The 22,915-nt window shown below is 37.0% G+C and overlaps 1 protein-coding gene across 2 annotated transcripts in view; it reads left to right on the top strand.

The window, feature by feature from the left end:
* The first annotated feature begins 9,964 nt into the window (after window positions 1-9,964).
* LOC111580937 (tenascin-X) overlaps window positions 9,965-22,915 on the top strand; it is an 86,839-nt gene continuing 73,888 nt past the window's right edge. For both annotated transcript variants that reach the window (XM_023288889.3, XM_035956629.2), the window contains exons 1-2: window positions 9,965-10,121; window positions 22,388-22,738. In XM_023288889.3, coding sequence (XP_023144657.3) covers window positions 22,604-22,738 — 135 coding nt within the window. In that variant the 5' untranslated portion in view covers window positions 9,965-10,121; window positions 22,388-22,603. The remainder of the gene's footprint in view (window positions 10,122-22,387; window positions 22,739-22,915) is intronic.

Here is a 22,915-nt window from a genome sequence, read left to right on the forward strand (position 1 = left end):
GCTCTCCTAAAAATATTCAGCAGAGACATCCAGCATCTCTGTGTTCACAGAAACACTGAAAAAACTAGGAAGTTCTAGCCTCACCTTCTCTGTCATCAGTCCTTCTGAGCCACAGATGCTTGACTGTCCTGCTGTTATTACAGTGAACTAAACACAGACGTTTGACTACGCATTTGTGACATTTTCATACTTTCATATTCACATATTTTGTGTCTTTGCAGATGCTGTCACTGTGTTTGCTGGATGGTTTCACTTTGAACAAATACTTGGCAACAGTGGGAAGAAAATACTCTCCTTTAATGGGAAGGATAAACCTCCAGCAGAACCTGGCTGATCTGCTGTGATTTGTTGGGGTAGAGTAAGGAAGAGAGAACAGGGCAGAAAATGGAGAACAGACAAACAATGCAAAAGAAAATAAAAACACAGCTGAGGAGAGGGACGTCTGGAAGGTCTGGGTATCATTGGATAATATGCAATTAGCAAATACAAAAACAAAAAACATTTCTTGTCTGTTTTTAAACCAAAATTGGAAAAAGCGTTTTAGATGTCAGTATCAAAAATACGGCCCACTTTTGCCTTTTGGGGATTAAAACAAGAACACCAAACAAAAAAAAAAAGTTCTTGACACCTAAAATACCTGTTTTCAGTTTTGAAATAAAGAACTTTTTGGAATTACACATGAAGTACAGATTAGCCGATGATACCCAACCCCTGGAATGCCTTGCTTAGGCCTTCTGCCACAGTGATGCCACTCTGGATAAGTAGAAGAAAATGAAAGGATGTGCTGATCTTTACCATTGCCATGGTTACAGGGTCTGTGCTCCTATTGGTAAACGTGTTGTGGAAGCTGTCATCCAAGGGGAGAGAAGGTTCCGACAGGTTTGTGTTTTTGTCAGGAGACAAAGGTTGCCTAGCGTGGTCCACATGTTTAAACATGACCATATAACGGCGCCTTAAACTGGGTTAACAGTTTCAAAATTGACTTTTGGAGGACAAACACAACCATCTCAAAACTGTTAGGACCATGATTAAACTCTTTCTAATCCATCGTTTTTATTGTTTGTTATTATAATAATATTCTCTTGGGTATTGTTCAAAGAGAATAAAGCGATTCTACCAGAAAATTTGGATTCCTCCAACAACCTCATTCGATCCATGCTGAGCCTCTAAGGTTTGAGTGAAACCAGAGCGTTCTGTCATCTCACACTTTGTCAAAAACTGGCAGGAACCACAGTGGAAAAAAACAAATATATGACCCACAGTGGAAATGGTTGTTTCCTGCTTGCACACAAACTCTATCTGTCGCAGTTACTGACAGAACAATCAAGTCGTAGGTGTCGACTTCAATCAGTGTTTCTCCGCTTTACGAGATCCGTGCCATTGCTGGCCACAGACTTGACTTGGCTCGGCCCACAACACATGCGCCACAATTAGCTTTCGCTTTGTGCTGCATGTGTTCTTGGTTTCTGAAGCATCTTAGGGGTTTCAGAGCGCCTCAGAGATCATGAAGGCCCCACTGAGGAGTCACAGGGGAGGATTCAAAGCTTCTGAGGTCGGTAGTTAAAGTTGGTAGTTAAGATGATCAGCTCCCTGAATCACGCACAGGAGAACACATTACTTTCAAAGGCATTGTTACAGTAGATGTATTTTAGTTCATACAGAGTCAGTGAATGTCTGCAATCTATTAAAGCTGCAGGTACTGTTTGTATCTCTTCTTACCTCTCCTTGTTTTTACCTCTTCTCCTTCCATTGGAATTTATGCTCCCTGACAACCATATATCTCAAAGTCAGAGGCGCTTTGGAACAATCTGCTTGATTAAAAAAATACTGGATTTACTTACATACTGGATTTAAATGCTCAATGTTGTGCCACTTTTCATCAAATTGATAATGTTCAGGTTGTCTCTTGATTTAAATATAGCTGAGCTCCTGCTATCAAGGTCCCCTTCAGCAATAATAATGCATCTAGGATTGACAGCAAAGAGCAAAACAGTTGACTGCACTGCAGCTGACACTGAAGTTAATGACTTTCTGAGAACTCGACTTTCTGTAACTTCTAACTTTCTCTTTGTGTGATTTTTTTTTTTTTACATGGAAACATACCTGAATTTACAGCACAATTTTTAACGCATGTGTTTAGGTGAGTTTATCAAACAACACTGCAACAATCAGTATTTTATCGGTACAGAGCAGCAGCATCAAAACAATAAAAGTAATCAACTGGATTTCAGTTCCTCAGGTGCTGGAAGTGCATTAAGACTCTTGTGTTCACACTTGCGGTCAACAGCAGAACATTTGTTGTGTTTTGGTCTTGGCTGAGACATTTTAAAGTTAGTAGAAGCAGCTTTATAATGCAAATAAACCTAGTGGATTGAGAGAAAGCTGAATGGTGAGCAGCGAGCAGTGTTGATTGACTATTGATTCCTCAGTTTTCATTCTAAAACTGAATAACATTCTTACTGGATTTTAAAGCTTAAAACCATCAAGTTCAGAGGGGCGTAGAGGAAAGGCAGTAAAAAAGTCTTCATTTTCTCAACGCTTTAATGTTACACCTCCAAGATTTGGAGGCAAACATCTATTTAGCCAGTAAATGTGAAAAGTGAGTAAAAATGACTCCAACAAATGCAATTTACAGAGAACGTACCTTCAAATAAGCAATTGCAAGGACCTGAAGGACTTTTCTGAGTTTCTCCTTACTTTTTTAAGGTGCTTTGTTGAGATGTTTGGTGGCCAAAAGGTTTGAGTGACTGTTTTGTAATTGAAACTCAGAGTTGCTCTTAATCAGCTAAAAGTCTCACAGATCATCTGTAATACAATAAAATCAAATGATTTCCAGGATTCAAACTTAACTCCCTACAGCGCATTATTGAATTATAAGTGACAATATCTGCTCTTGCCCAAAAGTTCGAAGGCTGAATCATTATGCAGTTAATTGACAAAACTGCATAAAATTGGTTGTATTTCCATGTAAATGATCATCCAGAAAGTCAGAAGTGACAGAAAGTCTTTCATGTTTCTTCTCTCACACAGTGAAAAGCCAGTGGTGAGGTTTGTGTCAGAAGTTCAAACAAAAAGTCTGACAGTGCCACAGGAAGTTTTTTTTTCTCTTTCAATTTCCTATTTTCCACTTGATATTTAAGGTTTTTTTTTAGATTATTTTGGCACAAGATTGTTTTTCCTAAAATGTCTGAAATCAATCATCAATACTGAAAGTGTGAAAGTAATAATAATAATAATAATAATAATAATAATAATAATAATAATAATAATAATAATAATAATAATAATAATAATAATAATAATGCCTTTAATTTACAATGCACTTTACATACAAAATGTCAAAGTGCTACAATAGGGAAAGTACAAAATACATTTAAAAACATTTCAAAAACAGTAGCAACATGTTAAAACTGAAATAAGAACGTCTTTCGCCCTTTCTTTAATGACTCCAGGGACTGTGGGGCCCTTAGGGGTGGTGGTAATGCGTTCCACAGTTCAGGAGCAGCTGTCTGGAACGCTCTGTCGCCCATTGTTCTTAGGTAGGTAGTAGGTAGTAGGAGTGTTTGGAAGTGATGACCCAGATACTGTACCAGCAAGAGTCAGGGGAGCAGTGAGTGCTGGTGTTCCCTGGAAGTCGATCAGGCTTTAGGGCCGAGCAGTAAACCTACTAGTAAAGACGACTGGCCTTTGACTCCTCCTCATCAGTATCTCACACTGTGGCTAATCAGTGGCTAAGGCAGTCTAGTGCAGGTTTAACCCTCCGAACTCGAGGCAGTTTTGAGGCGTTTTTTTGCTCCTGTAAAACATTTTTACTCACTGTGGGCTCATTTTTCACTGCATTATGAAGTCCTGTGTCTCAATGGAAACCACACAACCAAGGCAAGAACTAGAGAGAACTCAGAAATATATGCCTTTTGCATTTTTAATTTGTTTCCATACTTGTATCCTATCTGCTATGTTGAAACACAGCCTGCAGTTCAGCCAAGGGGCTCAGATTTTTTTTGTCTTTTACAGGATCTGCTGAGAGCAACAATTAAATGGCATGTAGTATAAAGTCATTTTGATAAAATATCTTGATATTAAGCTTAGACTTGGTAAACTTTCCTGATAGAACCATGAATCATGCATGATTAGTTGAGGGAACATCGTGAAGTTGAAGAATCTTTCTGTCTTTACAGATTCTGGCAGGTAAATGGTGAAATACTGACTATTTTTTAAAAAAGATTTAAACATTACCTTTGAAAGTGCCAGTAGGCCTTCATGTTCGGAGGGTTAAGGTGTGTTTTTCACAAAGGTTTAACCAAAGTGTCTATTTGAAGAGAAAGTGACAAGGAAACCCCATTTTCCAACATGTGGTTGAAGAAAAAGTCACTCATACTGTTGGGATAGTTTTATTAACCCTAAGATTAAATTACAATTAAAATAAGATTGTTCTCCATCTGAATTCAAAACACCTACAAGAGGCATATTATACATTATATTGTACCCTTGCTGAACTTTTACTGATTGACAAACACTACAATTTAGTGATGTTCCCTAAATGCCTCACATGCAGACAATAGAAGCTACTAGGCAGCTGTGCACAGAGAAGTTTCTAGTCTCCACTCAGTTACTGGCAGGTGTATGACCAAAAATGACTACATAAAGAATGTAAAAAAATGTTCTAATGTCAGATTTAACTGAAACCAGGGGATTTTTTTCATGTGGGAGCATTTTAAACATCAATATCAGGGTCAATTACATTAATTTAATTGTAAGAAGCCAAAATCCTGATCAGGATTAATATTCCACTCACTGTACAGCCCGACATCTGATGTTGTGTTTCTTTTTCAACCAAATCTTTCTTTTCAGTGTGTCTCTACTGTTCCTCGCTCGTTTTGCTGAGCACATGTGGAGCCTGGATGTCAGCAAACTCTGGAACTAACAACCCTTAAATCAGATGATCTATCAGACAGACTTCTAGATTCATTACAGAAAATGAGAAGCAGAAAAAAAGTTGTAGCACATGGTAGTGTTGATGCTGAAATTATATTTTGTGCAGCTCTAATATCAGTGGGTGACTATGACATAATCACTGCAAAAGGGCACCAGCCTTGCAACGGTAAGGCTACAAACAACCCAGAAAACAACACTCTCTGTACAGGACTGTGTTACTCCATTAGAAACTATATCATTTGTTCAAAAAAATGCACCTTTTCAGTCCTAATTTCCATAAAAACAAATGTCTTGTATTTAAATCAGAGAGACAAAAGGAAGGTTTTTAGGTCGAGAGGTCAGTCAGAGTTCAGGTCGCATCGTAAAGTTGACAATCAATAAAGCTGATTGAGTTCAGTTTACGACTAACAAGTCTGAAAGGACCGTGAAGTCTGACTTCAGATTTACATTTGCATTGATTTTGTACTGAATTTTAGGCTAATTAACTATTATTTGTTTCATATTTGTCCGTTATCTGCTTTGTCGAAACACGACCTGCAGTTCCATCGAGGAGTTTATTTTTGGCCAAAAATTTCAATGACACATTTAGAGTAAGCTGATTTTGATCAAATATCCAGCTTAGACTTTAATTAGTTTTCCCAACAGAACTAGTCATCACACATGATTAATTCAAGGACAGTTGGGAAGTTGAAGATTCTTTCTGTTTTTACAGTTTCTGGCTGATAAATAGTGAAATTTTATTTTAAAAAATTTTTCTTTGAAAATAACGTGTCTTCCAAACTGCAGATGGGGCTTAAGGTTAGGAGGGTTAAAGTGTGTTTCTGACAGAGGTATAGTGTGACAAAAATGTTGAACAGGTCAAAACTGTAACTCTTGTCCTTAGTTGATTTGTTGAGTGTTTGAGTTTGCGTGTTATCAGTGAGACTTCATAATAATCCTCCTGAGCAACAATCACATCAGTTTGCTGTTTATCTTCTACTGCAGAGACACTACAGGCTTCCTTAACATGTCTCCTTTCACAGTAGTGGACAGAAACTTTATGTTTATATTTTACTATACTATGTTGTTTTCTGACTGTAGATATAAATTATTTTCCTGTTCTGAGTCTGAAATCTCCACTTTAGCAGCTATTCCTTACAACAAACTCTCAGGGTTTCTTCTTGTCTATAATGTGAAGGTTTTTATAGAGGGATGGTTGTTCATATATCACTCACAGCCTGATTTCTAGGACATTTTACTCTAAAAAACGCAACAGAAAACAGTTTTTGTTCCTAACTGTTGACAATATTTTATGACTCATGGAGCAATAAAAAGAGACTTTAAATACCCCCTTTGTAAAAACCTTTGACTCTATCTGTCAATAACATGAAGACTTTTGAAGATGACTTCATCCAATGTTTAGATTTCTGTACATATTTAGTTTTAAAAGAATGTCTCATTTCCATATTTGAATGTAAGATTTCAGAAAACTTGTGATAATGTAAGTAATCTGCAGGAGAAGTTTTCACCTTTAAGCTTTCACCTGTAGTGTATCTTGTTAAAATACTCAATAATGGGGACGTCTAAGCTGTATTACATGTCAGTTCTGTTTTTCTAATGAAACTAAAATGCACAAAGATTGATCCATGTGCAGCTTTAGATAAAACCTCACAGTGACTAAAACATATAAGAATTTGTTAAATTTTAGAATATTATGGTGGTGGTGATGGCAACAGAGTAAATCAAATAACAGCATGCAGGAATCTTATCCATGACTAAATCCACCAGAGGACCTCACATGAATCGTCCAAACTGTTTCTTGGGCCTCTTCACGGCTTCAAACCCCCATACTTGACTCCTGAACTCAGCCTTTGATCAGAGGACAGGACAACCTTTTCAATTCGCTTCACTCACTTTCAGCAGAAACAGAATTTCCAAGAAAACTTCTGAAAACCAAGTGAGAAAAACACCCTCACGTTGACACCCATTGATGTTTGACATACTGCAGCCTAAATGGTCAGTTCAAGTAACTCTAATTCTAATTTATGACAGAAAAACACACATCTAAACATTCACATCAATAGACAGAAAATAAGTATAATGAAAGCATGCGACTACAACATTAAAACCACTGACAGGTGAAGTTTATAACACTGATTACCTCATTATGATAGCATCTGTCAATGGTTTTGATGTATCAGGTAGCAGGTGGACCATCAGTTCTTGAAGCTGAGGGATCTGAGAGATTTTAACAAACTGTGATGATAGATGACTGGGTCAGAACATGTCCAGAACAGCAGGTGTTGTCAGGTGTTTCCAGTCTGCAGTGGTTATCAAAAGTGGTCCAAACAAGGACAACTTGTGAACCAGAGACAAGGTCATGGACACCCAAGACTCACTGATGCAAGTTGACAGAGGCAGTTGATCCCATAGAACAACTGCTGCATCACAAGCTGCTGAAAACCTCACTGCTGCTATGATTGAGAGAATATAGAAACACATGAGTATCGCAGATTGTTGTATATGAAGCTGTGTAGATGCATTGTGTCCATTCAGATTCCTATCCACCACAGAAAGCTCCTCCAATGGACATCAGAACTGGACAACGGAGTGTCAAAATCAGTCACTATTCACAATATAGAGTGTTTGCCATTTTGTAGTGTTGTCTAAAAGTTAAATTACAGTTGTGGCACTCTATATAGTGCATTTAAAGTATCCCACAATGCACCATGAAAAGTAGTGTACAGCTGATGGTCACTAACCAACAATGAATGGCGTCGAAGGAGAATGGCACAGTGACAAGGACTGGTGGCATTTCAGCAGATTTCTGAGTTTAGAGAGTTAATACGTATTTTCTACAAAATAAAGGTTGTAGAACGAAAATATTAAAATTAAAAATAACGTGAATTAATTTGTTTAAAGGAAGTAGAGTGATGTATCACAACACAAAGAAAAGAAAGTTATTTTCATTTGTTAGTTTTGGAAAATACATTTATATGGTATGAATTTATCGCAAAAATGCAATTCGGTTCAATAACATTGCCAGCATCGATCTGATCCATTTTGAATTGATTGACAAAAGTGGTGTAATTAATAGTGCCAAGACTCAAGTGGTGTCCAAAAACATTACTGTTGCTAAGGAGCACCTACATGGTTCACTATATAGTGGTCCTTAGATGGGGAGAAGCGAATGAGTGGATGATTTCGGACACAATCCTACTGGTTTTTTAAAATTAGACTTTGACTGTGGCTTAGCTCTCACTAACAGACTTCAGTTAGACCTCTTAATGTCTAACTGCCCAAAGTTGTTTGACTCTCTAACAAAATCTTTACCAAATCCAATTTTCAGTTGTGTTAAAATTCAGCCTTTTCAAGTTAAACCTCTGAACCCCAAAACCTGCTGGCAGATGTGAAAGGCATTTTATCTTATTGAAAAATTCTCCAAACTAAGACTATTTCTAGGAGCCAGAAATGATAAAGATAAAAGGAAAAGTTGGATTTTCAACTTCCCTTGAAGTAATCAAGTGTGAGATGACATTTAATCAGAAAAATTTCCCAAATCTAAGATTAAAATCTTGGTATTTCTTCAAAGTCACATTTATTCTACATGTCTCTTATAAAAATTAGCTTTAAAAAACTGTTCTAAGCCAATTCTGTAAAAAAAAAAAAGAAAAATTCTGCACTCCTCATAGTTCGTGAGAGACCATGACTAACTCAGCTGCGACCAACAGTCATATGACAAAAATTCACAGATTTTTTTTTGGCTGAACTGTGTTTGTACAGAGCAGAGAAGAGACAGAACTATACTATAAACAATACAGCTATAGAAACAAATCAAAACTGTAAATAGTAAAATATCTATAGTATGTAGAGCCACCAATTCCAGGATTGGTAACACCTGTGGGCACTTGGAAAATTGTTGTATGTGTTTATGCCATTTTTTTTTCAATTAAAAAAAAATAATTATCAAAAAAAATCATCTTTAGTTAAATCTTTTTGTTCTTTTGTAAAACTTAACCAAAACTAAGCTGAAAATTGTGATAGTGATACTTCATCAAAAATATTTTTTTCTTGATGTCTCACTTTAAAAATGGCCAAAAATAAGCTGTGTTCCTGCAACCACATTCAGTTAAAAAATAATAGAAGATTATTTGCTCCTAAACGCAACCTGAAGCCGCTAGTGACTCAGCTGCAACCAAGAGTCTAATGACAAAAATTCAGGGACTGTTCGGCTGAACTGCAGGCTGTGTCCAGTATTGGTAAAACCTGTGGGCACTTGGAAAAATGTTGTTTATGTTGATTCCAGGTTTTTGCTAAATAGTCAAGAAATTTTGCTTTTTTATGATTTATGGCATTATACCTTTGTCACAAGAGACATTTCTGACTTCTCTGTACTTCTAGTCATGGTTGTTCTGTTTCCATACAGGTGCTGAACTTTATATTGCAGTGAAAAATGAGTCCAAAGTGAGTAAAAATGTGGCAGGAGCAAAACATAAAAAGGTTCAGATGTTTAAAATTCAGAATGATGCAATTCTCCTCATGCTTTTGTGGGTTTATCTAATGTGTTTGCACCTTCTGACCCTGATGCTCACTAACAAACCTGCAGTGCCAACAGAGAGATGTGAATGAATGTTGTGCTTCCCATGCCACTGATTAGTTTTGCATCCTCTGTGAGCAAAAAACAAGAACGAAGGCAACCAAGTGTCTGTGTGTGATTTGAGGACCTGGAGCTGCTCCATTCCCAGTGAATGGGAGAGCAGGTCTGTCAGCGGTACATCAGAATCAGAGCTAACAAACACAAGACGTCATGGAGACGTCCAGCAGCAGCAGGAGGACAGAGACTCTTTCAAAGCACAGTAAAGATTTCAGGCCCCTGCGTTCCCTTAAAAACATCTAAAAATTCAGATGTTTTCCATTGCAGATCCTCCGCCCAGCAGGGACCTGTAAAGCTCTCAGAATTACATCAGGGGAGAAGGAGAGGAGAGAGAGAGAGAGAGAGAGAGAGAGGGAGGAAAAATTCTTCAACTATGAGAAAATTTTACTGCTCTCCTCCTCCTCCTCCTCCTCCTCGTTCTTTCTTTCCTTCCTCCTCTGGCTCTGTCCATCCTCTCCTTCAGCTGGTCAGTCAATGAGAGCCTCACAGAGCTGGACACAAGCAGCACAGACCAGAAACTCGCCACAACTCAGACAAACTCATCTCCAAGCAGGTAAGAGGATGTTTCAGATTCATGCAAAAGTTGTCAAAGTGCTCCGTTTTGCATCTGTGGTCAGTTTCATTCATAAACTCTTTGGGATATTTTGGATGTTGCATCAACACACACGAGGGGAAATAAGTTAAATCTGCAAATGATTAAGTCTGAGCTGCAAGCATTTGTGAATTTATTTGAAAAAATCAAACCAGTCAGCAGCTAATTTGATCATCTATTAATCGTTTAAACAAACATTCCCTTGTTCCAGCTTTGCAGATGCAATAATTTGCTGCTTTTCTTTGTATTATTTGATACTAAAATGAATATTTTCATGGATTTCAACTGATGTTTGCCAAAAGCAAGTAACTTGATGTTGCTGTGTTTTCTGCTTGAAATAATGTAAACCGTGAACTATTTTTCAAGCAAAACACCAAATATTCCCTCATTCTAGAATTGCAGTTTCAGCAATTCGTTGCTTTTGTATTATCTGATATAAAACTGAATATTTTGACCTGCTAATTGAAAAACTGAAAAACAAGCAACTTGAGGATGTTCCTGTGTTTTCTGTGCTCATAACCGATGATCAGTATTTTCTTTCCAAGCAAAAATACCAAATGTTCCATCATTTCAGCTTTGCAGTTCAGGTGATTTGCTGCTTTTCTTTGTAATATTTCAAACTGAACAGAATATTTTTTGTTTTTAAGTGCTAATTGCCAAAAACAAACAACTTGATGAATTTTGCGTGTTTTCTGCTTGAAATAAAATCAACTTTGAACTATTTTTCAAGCAAAAACACAAAATATTTGCTTGTTCCAGTTTTGCAGTTGCAATAATCTGTTGCTCTTCTTTGTGCTATTTAATTTTAAACCGAATATTTTGTGAATTTTTCCCACTGATGCAGGAAAACAAGCAGCTTTAAGATGCGGCTGTGTTTTCTGCTCAAAATAAAATCAATCCACAGCAAAACAATGTTTCTCACTAAAGCTCTTTATTATTCTTTATTATGACTGCACAGACCCTCTGCAGTTCTGGCGATTTGTTGCTTTCTTTCTAATATTTGATATTGAACTGAATGTTTTTTAAGTTTTGAAGTGCTGGTTGGACAAAACAAGCAACGTTTCACGATGTTGCTGTGTTTTTTGTTCAAAAGAAAAGCAAAAATAAGCAAAAATACCAAATATTTCCTCCTTTCCACCTTTGCAGTTGCAATAAACTGTTTGCTTTTCTTTGTGTTATTTGTTATACCAATGAAGCTTTTTGGGATTTTGAACTGCTCTGGCTAAAAACAAGCAAATTGGATACTTCAGTGTGAAGGTAATTTGTCACCTTTGTCTAACATTTTAAAAAACAAATAATCGATCAGTTTGTCGATAAAATTAATGACCGATAACCTAAACTCAATAAGAAACCACACCTGAATGAGTGTGCAATTATTGTGATTCATTGCTTTTTAAGCAAATGGACAAAATATTTGTTCGAGCTGTGCATTTGTACTGATATGTTGCTTTTTTGAACTGCTGCTTGGATAAAACTATCAATTTGACAAGGATTTTTCACATTTTTGACACTCTGATGACCAAATAATCAATCAGTTAATCAAGAAAATAAATTGCATATTAATTGACAACAAATAAATCATCACTGGTTTATCATTAATTCAACATAAAAGCCTTTAAAATGTTTTTTAAATCAAGCTTTTAAAAAACATTAGACATGTTTTTTGAACACAAAACAGAAACACTGCCTTTTTTTTTTAGCATTAACAGATTTTGCCTAATATTTAAAACCTAAAACACAATGTATTTGTGCAAAACACTCACATTTTTAACAGTATATCCTCTATAATCTTAAAAAAAAAATCCTAATTATCATCCAAAATATGTCAGTGGAATGACTTCATTCTGCATTATTCTTCACAAAATCAACTGAAAATGGTGTAAACGATGCAGACGGCTCCAGTAATGTGATAGAAATGATGCCTGAAGTAAGAGACTTTCTCAGGGAAACCACTCAGTTCATGTGTTAAAACTTATCATGAAATAAAAGCAAAAATAAGATGAGATGTTTCATTAGGAAAACCTCCGATTTCGGCGTTGGCTTGGGTTGCAAAGTCCATGCATGCTCATTAAAACTTCAGCGCTGCTTCAAAAAATTTTTTTTGCTGCGGATGATTTCATATAGTTTTGTGTGATCTCAGCCTGTAAAAGTCCTGCTTCGTGATGGATTTTACAGCCACTGCCTGTCTGGACGTCAGCAACTGATTCTCAATAACATCACTACTAGTTCATCCAAGCCTCATAACAGAGCACCTGGACTGAATCACCAAATCACTACTAAATCCCCTCTCAGGGTCCCCTTGATTGTTGTCTTCCGAGTTTTCAACAAGTTTCTTATTATCTTCCTCAGTTTGGTCAATTTGTTCTTTTAAAACCTGCAAGAAAAACTTAGCAAAACTCAACTTTGACACTTTGTTCTTCTTACAGATTTTTTCACATCAGTGTATGTTTGCAGGGACTACAAGATGTGTGAATGATGTTTTATGATGAAAATGTTATTTTCGGCACCAAAACTAAAAATGATTTATACATTTTCTTCTTACCATTTTTAGGCTACAGCATATTTGGATGTGAAATTGTAATTTTTTTGTAAATATGTGAATGGGAAAAGTTTAGTATTAGCACCCCTCTGATCTGCAGCTATTTGGAAAGTGTAGCAAGCTAAGCTAGCAGTTACTCAACAGTGAATAAATCTTTACCAAAAGTAGCAAGCTACGCTACACCAACATGGAAAAAATTGTTTACTACATCACAAGCTGCACTGTTTTAATTATGTTTGATTTCCTTAGCTAGCAATAGTTAGCTACGTGTATCTTGATGTTAGCCTGCTAACAATGCCAATTCGCATTAGCATCCAATTGTTCTCTCATTTAGAAAATTATTCCCTCACTTGTTTAGTTGAATCCCATTAACACAGATAACATAAATACAGTGATATTTAATGAATATTTTTCTATTGATTTATCTATGGGCCATTTTACTGATGATCAGTCTATTAATCCAAATGAATAACTTTACTTCAGAAAAGCACAATAACCATTTCATTATATTAAAGCTAAATGTAGCAAGCTAAGCTACACTAACAAAAGTAGTTTCACTAATCAGAGGCTACATTATTTTATTAATCTTAGGTTTATGTGTTGCCTAGAGACAAGTGGAAAAACACCTAGCTAGTTAGTAGTTAGCTACGTGTAGCTTGATGTTGGCCTGCTCATTTTCCATAAGCATTAGCAGCTAGCTTTTGTCTCACTTGTTCAGTTAAATTCTGCTAGTGTGAATACAGGGATAATTAATGATTACTTTTCTATTTATTTATCTATTGGCTAATTTACCGATCAGTTGATTATTTACAACAATTAATTTTACTCAAAAAAATAACACAATGGCCATTTTATTGAAGTTTAATGTAGGTCGTGTAATGCAGCACAGTATGAAATGGAAACAAAGGTTTATATTAAAGTGCAAAATTGTAGAGTTGAACTGGAAATTTCAATAGAAATCCAAGTTTCTATTAAAACGCTTAACACAGTCTTAAGGGATATGGTCTGTAAATTAAGCAGTTGTTCTCTGATATTGGTAGTAGCTTTGAATTCTCTAAAAATCGACTGTTATGTTTAGCTTATGTGTAGACTGAGTTTACTAGACGCTGTTGCAGAGAGAAAATCCAGATTTTAGTGATGCAGTGCAGCAGTGTTAAAGTAACTGCTGGCTAACATGTAGTATTAATGAGCCACATTTCAGGCACAATTTCATGCTTGTCCTGTTGTCTGACAACAAAAACAGAAAAATATGTAAATGATAACAGCTGTGGGAGTCGACCAATTATCACTGATTATGCTCACGGCAGTTCTATTTATACTTCTTTAGACAGAATGTCGTCATTCTTTCCAAAACAGACTCATTTCATCTGACAGCAACATCAGAGATATTCAGCTGAAAGTAACATTCATTTGCTTTGGTTTTTATAAATGTTGCCTGGATGAAACAGTTTTAGCTGCACTTTATTTGTTTTGTCTATTCATCCATCTTAATGATTAGCATTTAGTTTATATTCGTTGACCAAAAAAATCTGACTTTTCCTTCTATTTCCCATTAGGAAATGTAACTTTTAGTTTACATCATGAAGTAAAGGTTGTCATATCTTTCAGGAAAGTTTTTGTTGACAAAATGAATTCTGAACTCGGACTTAAGAAACAAAAGCTGCTCTCAAATGGGATATTTACAAGCTAATTGTTCCCATTGCAGCCCACAGAGCAGCTCAGTAAGTGGCCCAAGTCCAGACACAGATGTAGATTACACTGCAGATGCTGAAGCCTTCTTTGTGACGGGTCAAATTAGCCTCAAAGAAAAACGACGTGGACAGAAGGTGTGGAAAGGTGAAGTGTTTCAGGTTCAAGATGTCGTGGCAGCAGTTTGAAGGAGGCTTTCCAGAGCTGAGAGAACAAACAGAGAGAGTACTTTAATGTAATTGAGGGCATCTTGTGTCAGCAGTTAAAGCTAAAATGCTGGACTATTGAATTTAAATGAACATCTGTTACATTCACACTGTCCTGATTAAGTGATTTTTAGATTTATTGTGCTGCAAAAGGGAAAACTAATGTTAAATAAATAACCATCTATGTTCCAAACATTATGATTCTGTGTTTCTTCTGTAGAACAAGCCTTACAGCATTGTCAGGTCTTAAAAATGTTAAACAGCACTGTTAATAATCTATTAAACATGAAAACGTATAAAATATGTCAAAGTTTGGTCTCTTAGCATTGTTAAGACTGGGCATTTTATCTTCAGAATTAAAAGGTCACATCAAAAAGTTCTGAGTCTGTGCCTATAAAAAGCAAAAACTAAACCTGATTTGATTTCAGCCACCATCCCCCTCCAGGTATTACAATTTTTCCTCAATTGATAAGATTGTTTTTGTGTGTCTTTGCATATCTTGGTGGCTGTTTTGCATCTTGTGTCAGGTCCACTGATAAATCGATCGATCAATAGAAACCATGTTCCTTCAAACATCCTTGTAATTTCAACTTTGTCAAGCTAGAAAGTTATTTTAGGAAAAAAAAAAATGTCAGCATGGGACATTTCTGTCAAATGCACAGTTTTATCTTAAAAAAAAAACATTTTCAACAAGTAGCACCACTTGTGTATATTACAGTTTTTCTCAATTGATAAGACACTGTTCCTGAAAAATAGCACACATTTCCCAACACACTGCACACTATTTTGTTTATTTGAACACAATTCACAAAGCACTGCACACTTGTGTCAAAAGCACACTTTATTGTCAAATTTTGAACTTTGTTTTCAAAATTAAGACACAAGAAGCAAAATTAGGACACTGCACTGCTAAATACAAAACACCCTTCTCTCACTGTTTTCACATGAAGTGTAAAAAAATGATAGTCCTCAAAAATGACAACTTAAACACAAATGCATCCTATAAATGAATCAGAGGGGTCATTGCAGTGCCTGACTGTACAATACAAAATAAAAATAATATTAGACAAAAAAATACAGCACTGTATTGTACACAGTACAGTATGCAGATATTTACACTACGTCTGCATCAATTCTTTCAGCCTGATTAGACCACAGGACCTCATCAACATCACAAGCTGTGTTTTCTCTGGTCAGACAACATGGAAAGAAAGACCTGGGGTCCGTTTCACGAAGCAGGTTCAACAAACTCTGAGTTTCCCTCATTTCAGGGTTAACAAACTCAGAGTTTTCACTAAACCTGCTTCGTGAAATGGACCTCTGGTGTGTCTGATCCAGCCCTGACATGCATCAACAGAAACATCACCACATGCCAAGACCACTGATTGATAGAGATTTTCCCAAAGTATGGCTGCTGCTCATGTACCTTCCACCTCCATGTAGAGAAGAATTCTTCTATAGGATTCAGAAGGGGAGAATATGAACCACAAGGGTTCATATGGAACCATTCCCGAATCAATAGTCCTCTATAAAACTAACATTGTCCTAGACAACAACAAAAACTGTGTCTTCTTGCCAAACGCCCTGCTGCACCCGTGTCAGTAGATCCTCTAAGTCCATCTAGGAAAGTCAACAAATGCTGGGTGTTCTATGGGTCCAGAACTGCATGACGGTGAATTACTCCAAGATTGTTTATTGCAGCACAGATGGTTATGTTGCCCCATGCTGACCTGGACGTTGACTATAGCCTGTTGTCCAATGATGTTTCTCCCTCTTCTCCTCCTCTTGGCCAGGTCGAAACCAGCCTCATCCACACAGATGTATTCATGTGTATCATCAGAATCCTACTGAAAACCTCTCTGGAACAAACGCACACAAAACACAGAAAAAGTCAGTCATGTACACTTTCTGTAATTTTACTAGCACTTGTGAACCAGAATTATGAACTAGATTTTTTACAGTATTCTCAGAACATTTCTGACTGCTTTTATTGTTCCAGTATAGACATGTCACTGAGGTGACAAACAACATTTACATACCATGTAAAATGATCTAGGACCAGGTGCATGGGCAGGTCCAGGTTCTGGTTGTGGTTCTGGTCTGGGTTGTCCACATCCTCTTCTTCCAACATGACCTCTTGCTCCTCTGACATCCATTCTGAACAGCTAATTCTGTTTCCCAGCAGGTTTTATAGTGTGCAGTTCATTGGCAAAAGTGTTTTCAGTTTTGACCTGTTGTGTCTTAATTGTGACAGTAGTGTTGGAACAGTGTCCCAATTCTGATTCCTAGTGTTCACTGTTTGAAAAATGTGTGCTGTGAGTGAAAAGTGTGTTCAAATGAGCAAAAAATGTGTTCAGTCTTTTTGGAAAAAGATTTTTGCAAACCATGAATAGTGTCCAAAATTTTGACAGCAGAGTCCTGTTTTTGAGAAATGTGTGCAGTCAGTTGGTGGCTGTGTGCAGTGAATGGAATTTACTGTCTTATCAGTTGAGAAAAACTGTAATATATATGCATAGTTACAATGTGCTGAACAGTAAGAATCATGAAATCAGCCATATAGTGGTCTTCTCGTGCAGTGATACTCTACTCAGCACTCCTGCAACACTTGTAAATCTCCTCTAATGGAATTGTTATTCTGTAAGCGCCATCAGTGATGAGTGATGCATCTCCTTAACAGTGTGTGAAAACTGCAAACCTTTAACTTGAATTCTATGTTGGGGAAGAAGAAAAAGTCACAAAGAGCTGATAAATAGGGCATGTGGAGAACAACGATTGTGTAGTAGCAAGCAAAAAACATTGGCAAAATGGTATGTGTCACAGCTCAGACTGTGACACATACCAGGGAGGGAGACCTCAGATGCCTCAGGACATTATGGTTGAAGTCTCCATTGACAGTCCGACCCTGAGGGATTCATTCACGGTTCACAACCACGTGAAAGTATAAGAAAACAACAAGCGTAGTCCTGGTACTCCTGATCTAAAGCTAATTATTGTTGGATTAGGTGTTGGAGAATGCAGCTTTTCTACTTGAAAACTGTTGTTTCTTCTCTTGATGGTAGCTGCAGACCTCCACTGGTCACCACTGATGATCCTTCACTTTAAGATGAGATCATCCTGGGTCTGTTGACAAAGACCATCGCAATGTTTTTTTTTCCGGCTCCATTGAGAAATTGCAAATGCATATCTGTCACTGGTCACAAAAACTTCTATAACATGCTGTACTCTGATGTTAATCAAGATCGTCAACATGGACCAGAATTCTTACTGACAAAGTTACTGCTTGCAGCTGTTGCATAAACATGACCGAGCTGTGACACGCAAAAACAGCTTGTACTTTGTGTAGCCTAGCTTTACTTAAAACAGATATTCCAGTGTTAAAAAATTAACTTCATTTACTACACATTGGCCAAAATTCTAAACAGTTTTTACAAGGATTCCTTACGTTTTTCATCAGTGCCCTCTGGTGGACAAACTGTGTAATTATAATTACATTTCTAAGCTACGAACTGCAAACACACAGTATATGTTGCATTTCCATATCGCAATTACTTATCACTTATCAGCCGACAATATTAATATGTTTACATGTATTACTGGCCCTTATACTAGCTGAGTTTAATCAGGAACACCTGTACATCTGCCAGTAATGCAGCAGCAGTGCAGCATAAACTCCTGCAGATGTTCAGTCCAGGAGCTTCAGTTAATGTGACTTCAGTGAAATTGAGCATCGCCTGATTGTTCAGTTTCTTTCTGAAGTTGCAGATCTTTTACTGCTTGTAACTGGTGTCTTGTTTTAAGTGTGTAACATTAAAGCTTTAGACTTGCTGTCACCTATACTGACTACGTACATCAACAGTGTTTTGTCGCGAGGTACTGGTTAATTAGCTCAATTGGTCTTTGAAGATCACTTATAACTTCTTAAAATGAGAACCATGAGAAAATAAACACTGTCCCCGTACTTCAGAGATACTTATTAACGTGATCACATTTCCTCCTAAAATGAATTTCCACCAGCAGTCTGAATGACATCATGCTGTTGCTGTGGACTCAACCCAGCAGCAGGAACTCTCTGCAGCTGCTTTCTACATTCAGACCTGCTGCTGCTGCTGAACATGGATTTGAGAGCAGATCTGCTGAGTATTAACCAGCTTTGGTTGTAAACCTCTCAGGGGAGCCGTGGGTGGTTAGATCATTGAGGGTCTGACTCATGTTTGTGAATATGCTCAGCTACTGTGTGTGTGTGAAGGAAATGTTGGGGGTAAACTTGTGCGTGGATGTATTTATCATTTCATGTAATGTAATAAAAGTGTGGTTCTGTGTGGTCTTTAAGTATATTTATCATCGTTATGGTGAATTTTATAGAATATGCAATTAATTTTTTGCTGTATGTTGTTTACAGTTTTTCTCAATTGATAAGACACTAAATTCCATTCACTGCACACATTTCTCAAAGACAGGACACTGTTGTCCAAATTTTGGACACTATTCATGGTTTGCACACAGTTTCCAAAACTCTTGTACTCTTTTTGCAAAAGACTGAACACATTTTTTGCTCATTTGAACACACAGCACACATTCTTCAAAAAGTGAACACTAGGAATCAGAACTGGGACACTGTTCCAACACTGCTGTCACAATTAAGACACAACAGGTAAAAACTGAAAACACTTTTGCCAATGAACTGCACACTATAAAACCTGCTGGGAAACAGCATTAGCTGTTCAGGATGCAATCTGTTGTTAAGGTCAGCAGATGGTAAGGATGGTGCATAAAGTAAATGGTTTCAGGTTTATTGTGGTTTACTTTACATGTGTGCAAATGTTGTTTGTCACTTCATTAACATGTCTATACTGGAACAATACAAGCAGTCAGAAATGTTCTGAGAATACTGTAAAAAATCTAATGTATAATTCTGCTTCACAAGTGCTAGTAAAATTACAGAAAGTGTACATGACTGACTTTTTCTGTGTTTTGTGTGCGTTTGTTCCAGAGAGGTTTTCAGTTGGATTCTGATGATACACATGAACACATCTGGGACAATGTTAGTTTCATAGAGGACCACTGATTAGGTAATAGTTCAATATGACCCCTCAAGTTATTGTGGTTTTTCTGCCACCATATTCTCCCTTTCTGAATCCTATAGAAGAATTCTTCTCTACATGGAGGTGGAAGGTATATGAGCAGCAGCCATACTTTGGGAAAATCTCTATCAATCAGTGGTCTTGGCATGTGGTGATGTTTCTGTTGATGCATGTCAGGGTTGGATCAGACACACTAGATCCTTCTTTCCAGAGAAAACATAGCTTGTGATGTTGATGAGGTCCTGTGGCCAGACCAGGCTGAAAGAATTCATGCAGACATGGTGTAAATATTTGCATACTGTATTGTGTACAATACATGACTGTATTTTTTGTCTAGCATTATTTTTATTTTATAATGTACAGTCAGGCACTGCAATGGGCCCTCTGAGTCATTTATAGGATGCATTTGTGTTTACGTTGTCATTTTTGAGGACTGTATCATTTTTTTACACTTCATGTGAAAACACAGTGAGAGAAGAGTGTTTTATATTTAGCAGTGCAGTGTCCTACTTTTACTTCGTGTGTCTTAATTTTGAAAACAAAAGTTCAAAATTTGACAATAAAGTGTGCTTTTGACACAAGTGTGCAGTGCTTTATGAATTGTGTTCCAATAAAAAAAATAGTGTGCAGTGTGTTGGGAAATGTGTGCTATTTTCCAGGAACAGTGTCTTATCAAGTGAGAAAAACTGTAATATACACAAGTGGTGCTACTTGTTGAAAATGTTTTTTTTTTAAGATAAAACTGTGCATTTGACAGAAATGTCACATGCTGACATTTGTTTTTTTTTTCTTAAAATAACTTTCTAGCTTGACAAAATTGAAATTACAAGGATGTTTGAAGGAACATGGTTTCTATTGATCGATCGATTTATCAGTGGACCTGACACAAGATGCAAAACAGCCACAAAGATATGCAAAGACACACAAAAAACAACCACAAAAAGACATAGCACTACCACAAAGAGATGCACATAGACACAAGAAAGAACTACAAAGGGGCACAAAACAACCACAGAGATGTGGAGACACACACAAGAACAACTACAAAAAGACATAAAACAACCACATATAGATACAAAACAATCACAAAGAAGTGTAAAATGACCACACAGGGATGTCAAGAGACACAAAAAGAACCACAAACAGATGCAAAACCACCACAAATGTATGTGAAGAGATGGAAAAATAACCACAAAAGAATGCTAAAAAACAATCAACAAAAAGAAAACAACTACAAGAGGTGCAAAACGACCTCAACGAGATGCAAAAGACATAAGAACAAACAAAAAGAGACACACAAGCCAAAAAAAGATGCTAAATAACCATAAAGAGGTGCAAAATGACCACAAAGAGATGCAAAGTGACACAAAAGCACCAGAAAGAGATACTAAGGGGCCACAAAGACAACCACAAAGAGACACAAAGCAAACACAAAAGATACAAAATGACCACATAGAGACACACAATGAGCATTGTCAAGTTTACAGTAACGAAAGATGAAAAAAAATTCAAAAACAATGAACAGGGGCATTGTCATGTACAAGTCAACAAAACAAGAAACAAGAAAGCACATGTTAGCTCCAATGCTGCTCCTGCTGTTATTACGAATAAACTGGACTGAATAGCACCATGTAACCAATAACAGATTTAAAACATGACTGAAGAATGAAAATCAAAGATTAATCAACTAACTGTTGCAGTTTTAACGCATACTCTGGTACAAAAAGATACAAAGAAAATCTTGACTGCATGTTTTAATCAGTTTTTGATCTAAATTCATGTTGTTTTCCCAATAGTCTCAGCTGTTAGTCGTACATTTAAAGACATATTTCACCTTCTGGTTAACTTTTTCGTCATCGTTTACTCGTTTTAATCATTTATTTTAGTCTTTTTGACTGTCTGTTTCTACTGTTCATACATTACTTTTAGTTAACTGTTTATTTTTCTGCTAAAACATGGTCAGATTTGCTTGACTACTGCAGAATAACTCCCTGTGGTAATTGGACCTCTGATTGGGAATCACTGATTTAGGAAATGCTGTCAAACATTTTTTAGTGTTATAAAAACTCAGTTTCAGTGAAAACATATTTCTTTCATGTCAACTTCTCTTCGAGTTGATGTCAACACATGCCAACAGTTTTGATAATTTTTTTTTTTTTTTTTTTACTATCGCTGGAGTCTTGAAACAATGCAAGCACATGTGAGTTATTTAACAAGAGTATATTAAAATGTATAGTAGTTTCCAGTATGTCACTCCTGGACAGTACTTAGACAGATTTACTGGTTTAATTTGTGTGTACGTCTATGGTTTATACATTCAAAGCACCCTCAACAACAAAACAAGCCTCCCTCAGGCTTAATTTTGGGTGTTTCGTATATAAGAAAACCCTAAACCAGGATCTAGCTCATCAATTACTATTGCTAATAAATGGTGCCATATTGTCCCAAATAACCAATTAGAGTGCAACAAATATTCCAGATTGTGAGCCTTCAGTCTGATCTATGAGTTAGAAAACTGGCAGCAGAACTACAAACTACTCTTTCAGACCAAGTTACTTTTTCCGTTGGGGTTTATAGGCTGACATGCTACACTGACAGCCCCATAAACAGCTAATGGCCCCCATTTCTGCTAATTGTGGCCAAAGTTGGAGTCTGCTGAGCTGACATGAAATCTGACGTGAGCTTAAATGTGCAATCCTGTGTCTCTTGCAGGGGGGAAATCCCTGGAATAGAAAGGCGAAAGGAAAAACGTCATCACCTCTGTGGTGGCAACAGCGTCCTTCGACCTGCAGGGCTGCCGATGCTGTCGACTTTAGAAACAGCCTGAAAATCTTGGAAACAATCAGCTCACTTCTCTTGAACAGTCCTGCTGCTTTCCCTTGTTCTGCTAAACAACTGGGGAGGACTTTTTCTGGTCTGACCCTAGAGATGCCTCCCTTCATCCCCTCCCTGGTCCTCATCCTCCTCCTGGCTGGTCCGGTCCTCCTGAATCCATCAACCTCCACAGAGTTAGAGGTCAGAGGGCAAAGGACGCCAAGGGACACCAAGCAGGACTCCATCAAGGTGATTCATGGGTTTGTTAGTTGGATGAATGAACAGCAGGTCAAATAATGTCTAGACACCCAAGCCTGGGTTACATTTGGTGGAAAGGTTGAATATTTTGAGATCTTTTATGTATTCCTTGTTTACCAACTTCTCAGCGACATCATGTTCTTTCACTTGACGTTCTCCAGCAGTATT

The sequence above is a fragment of the Amphiprion ocellaris genome, chromosome 15 (genome assembly GCF_022539595.1).
Source record: "Amphiprion ocellaris isolate individual 3 ecotype Okinawa chromosome 15, ASM2253959v1, whole genome shotgun sequence".
NCBI classification, from domain to species: domain Eukaryota; kingdom Metazoa; phylum Chordata; class Actinopteri; family Pomacentridae; genus Amphiprion; species Amphiprion ocellaris.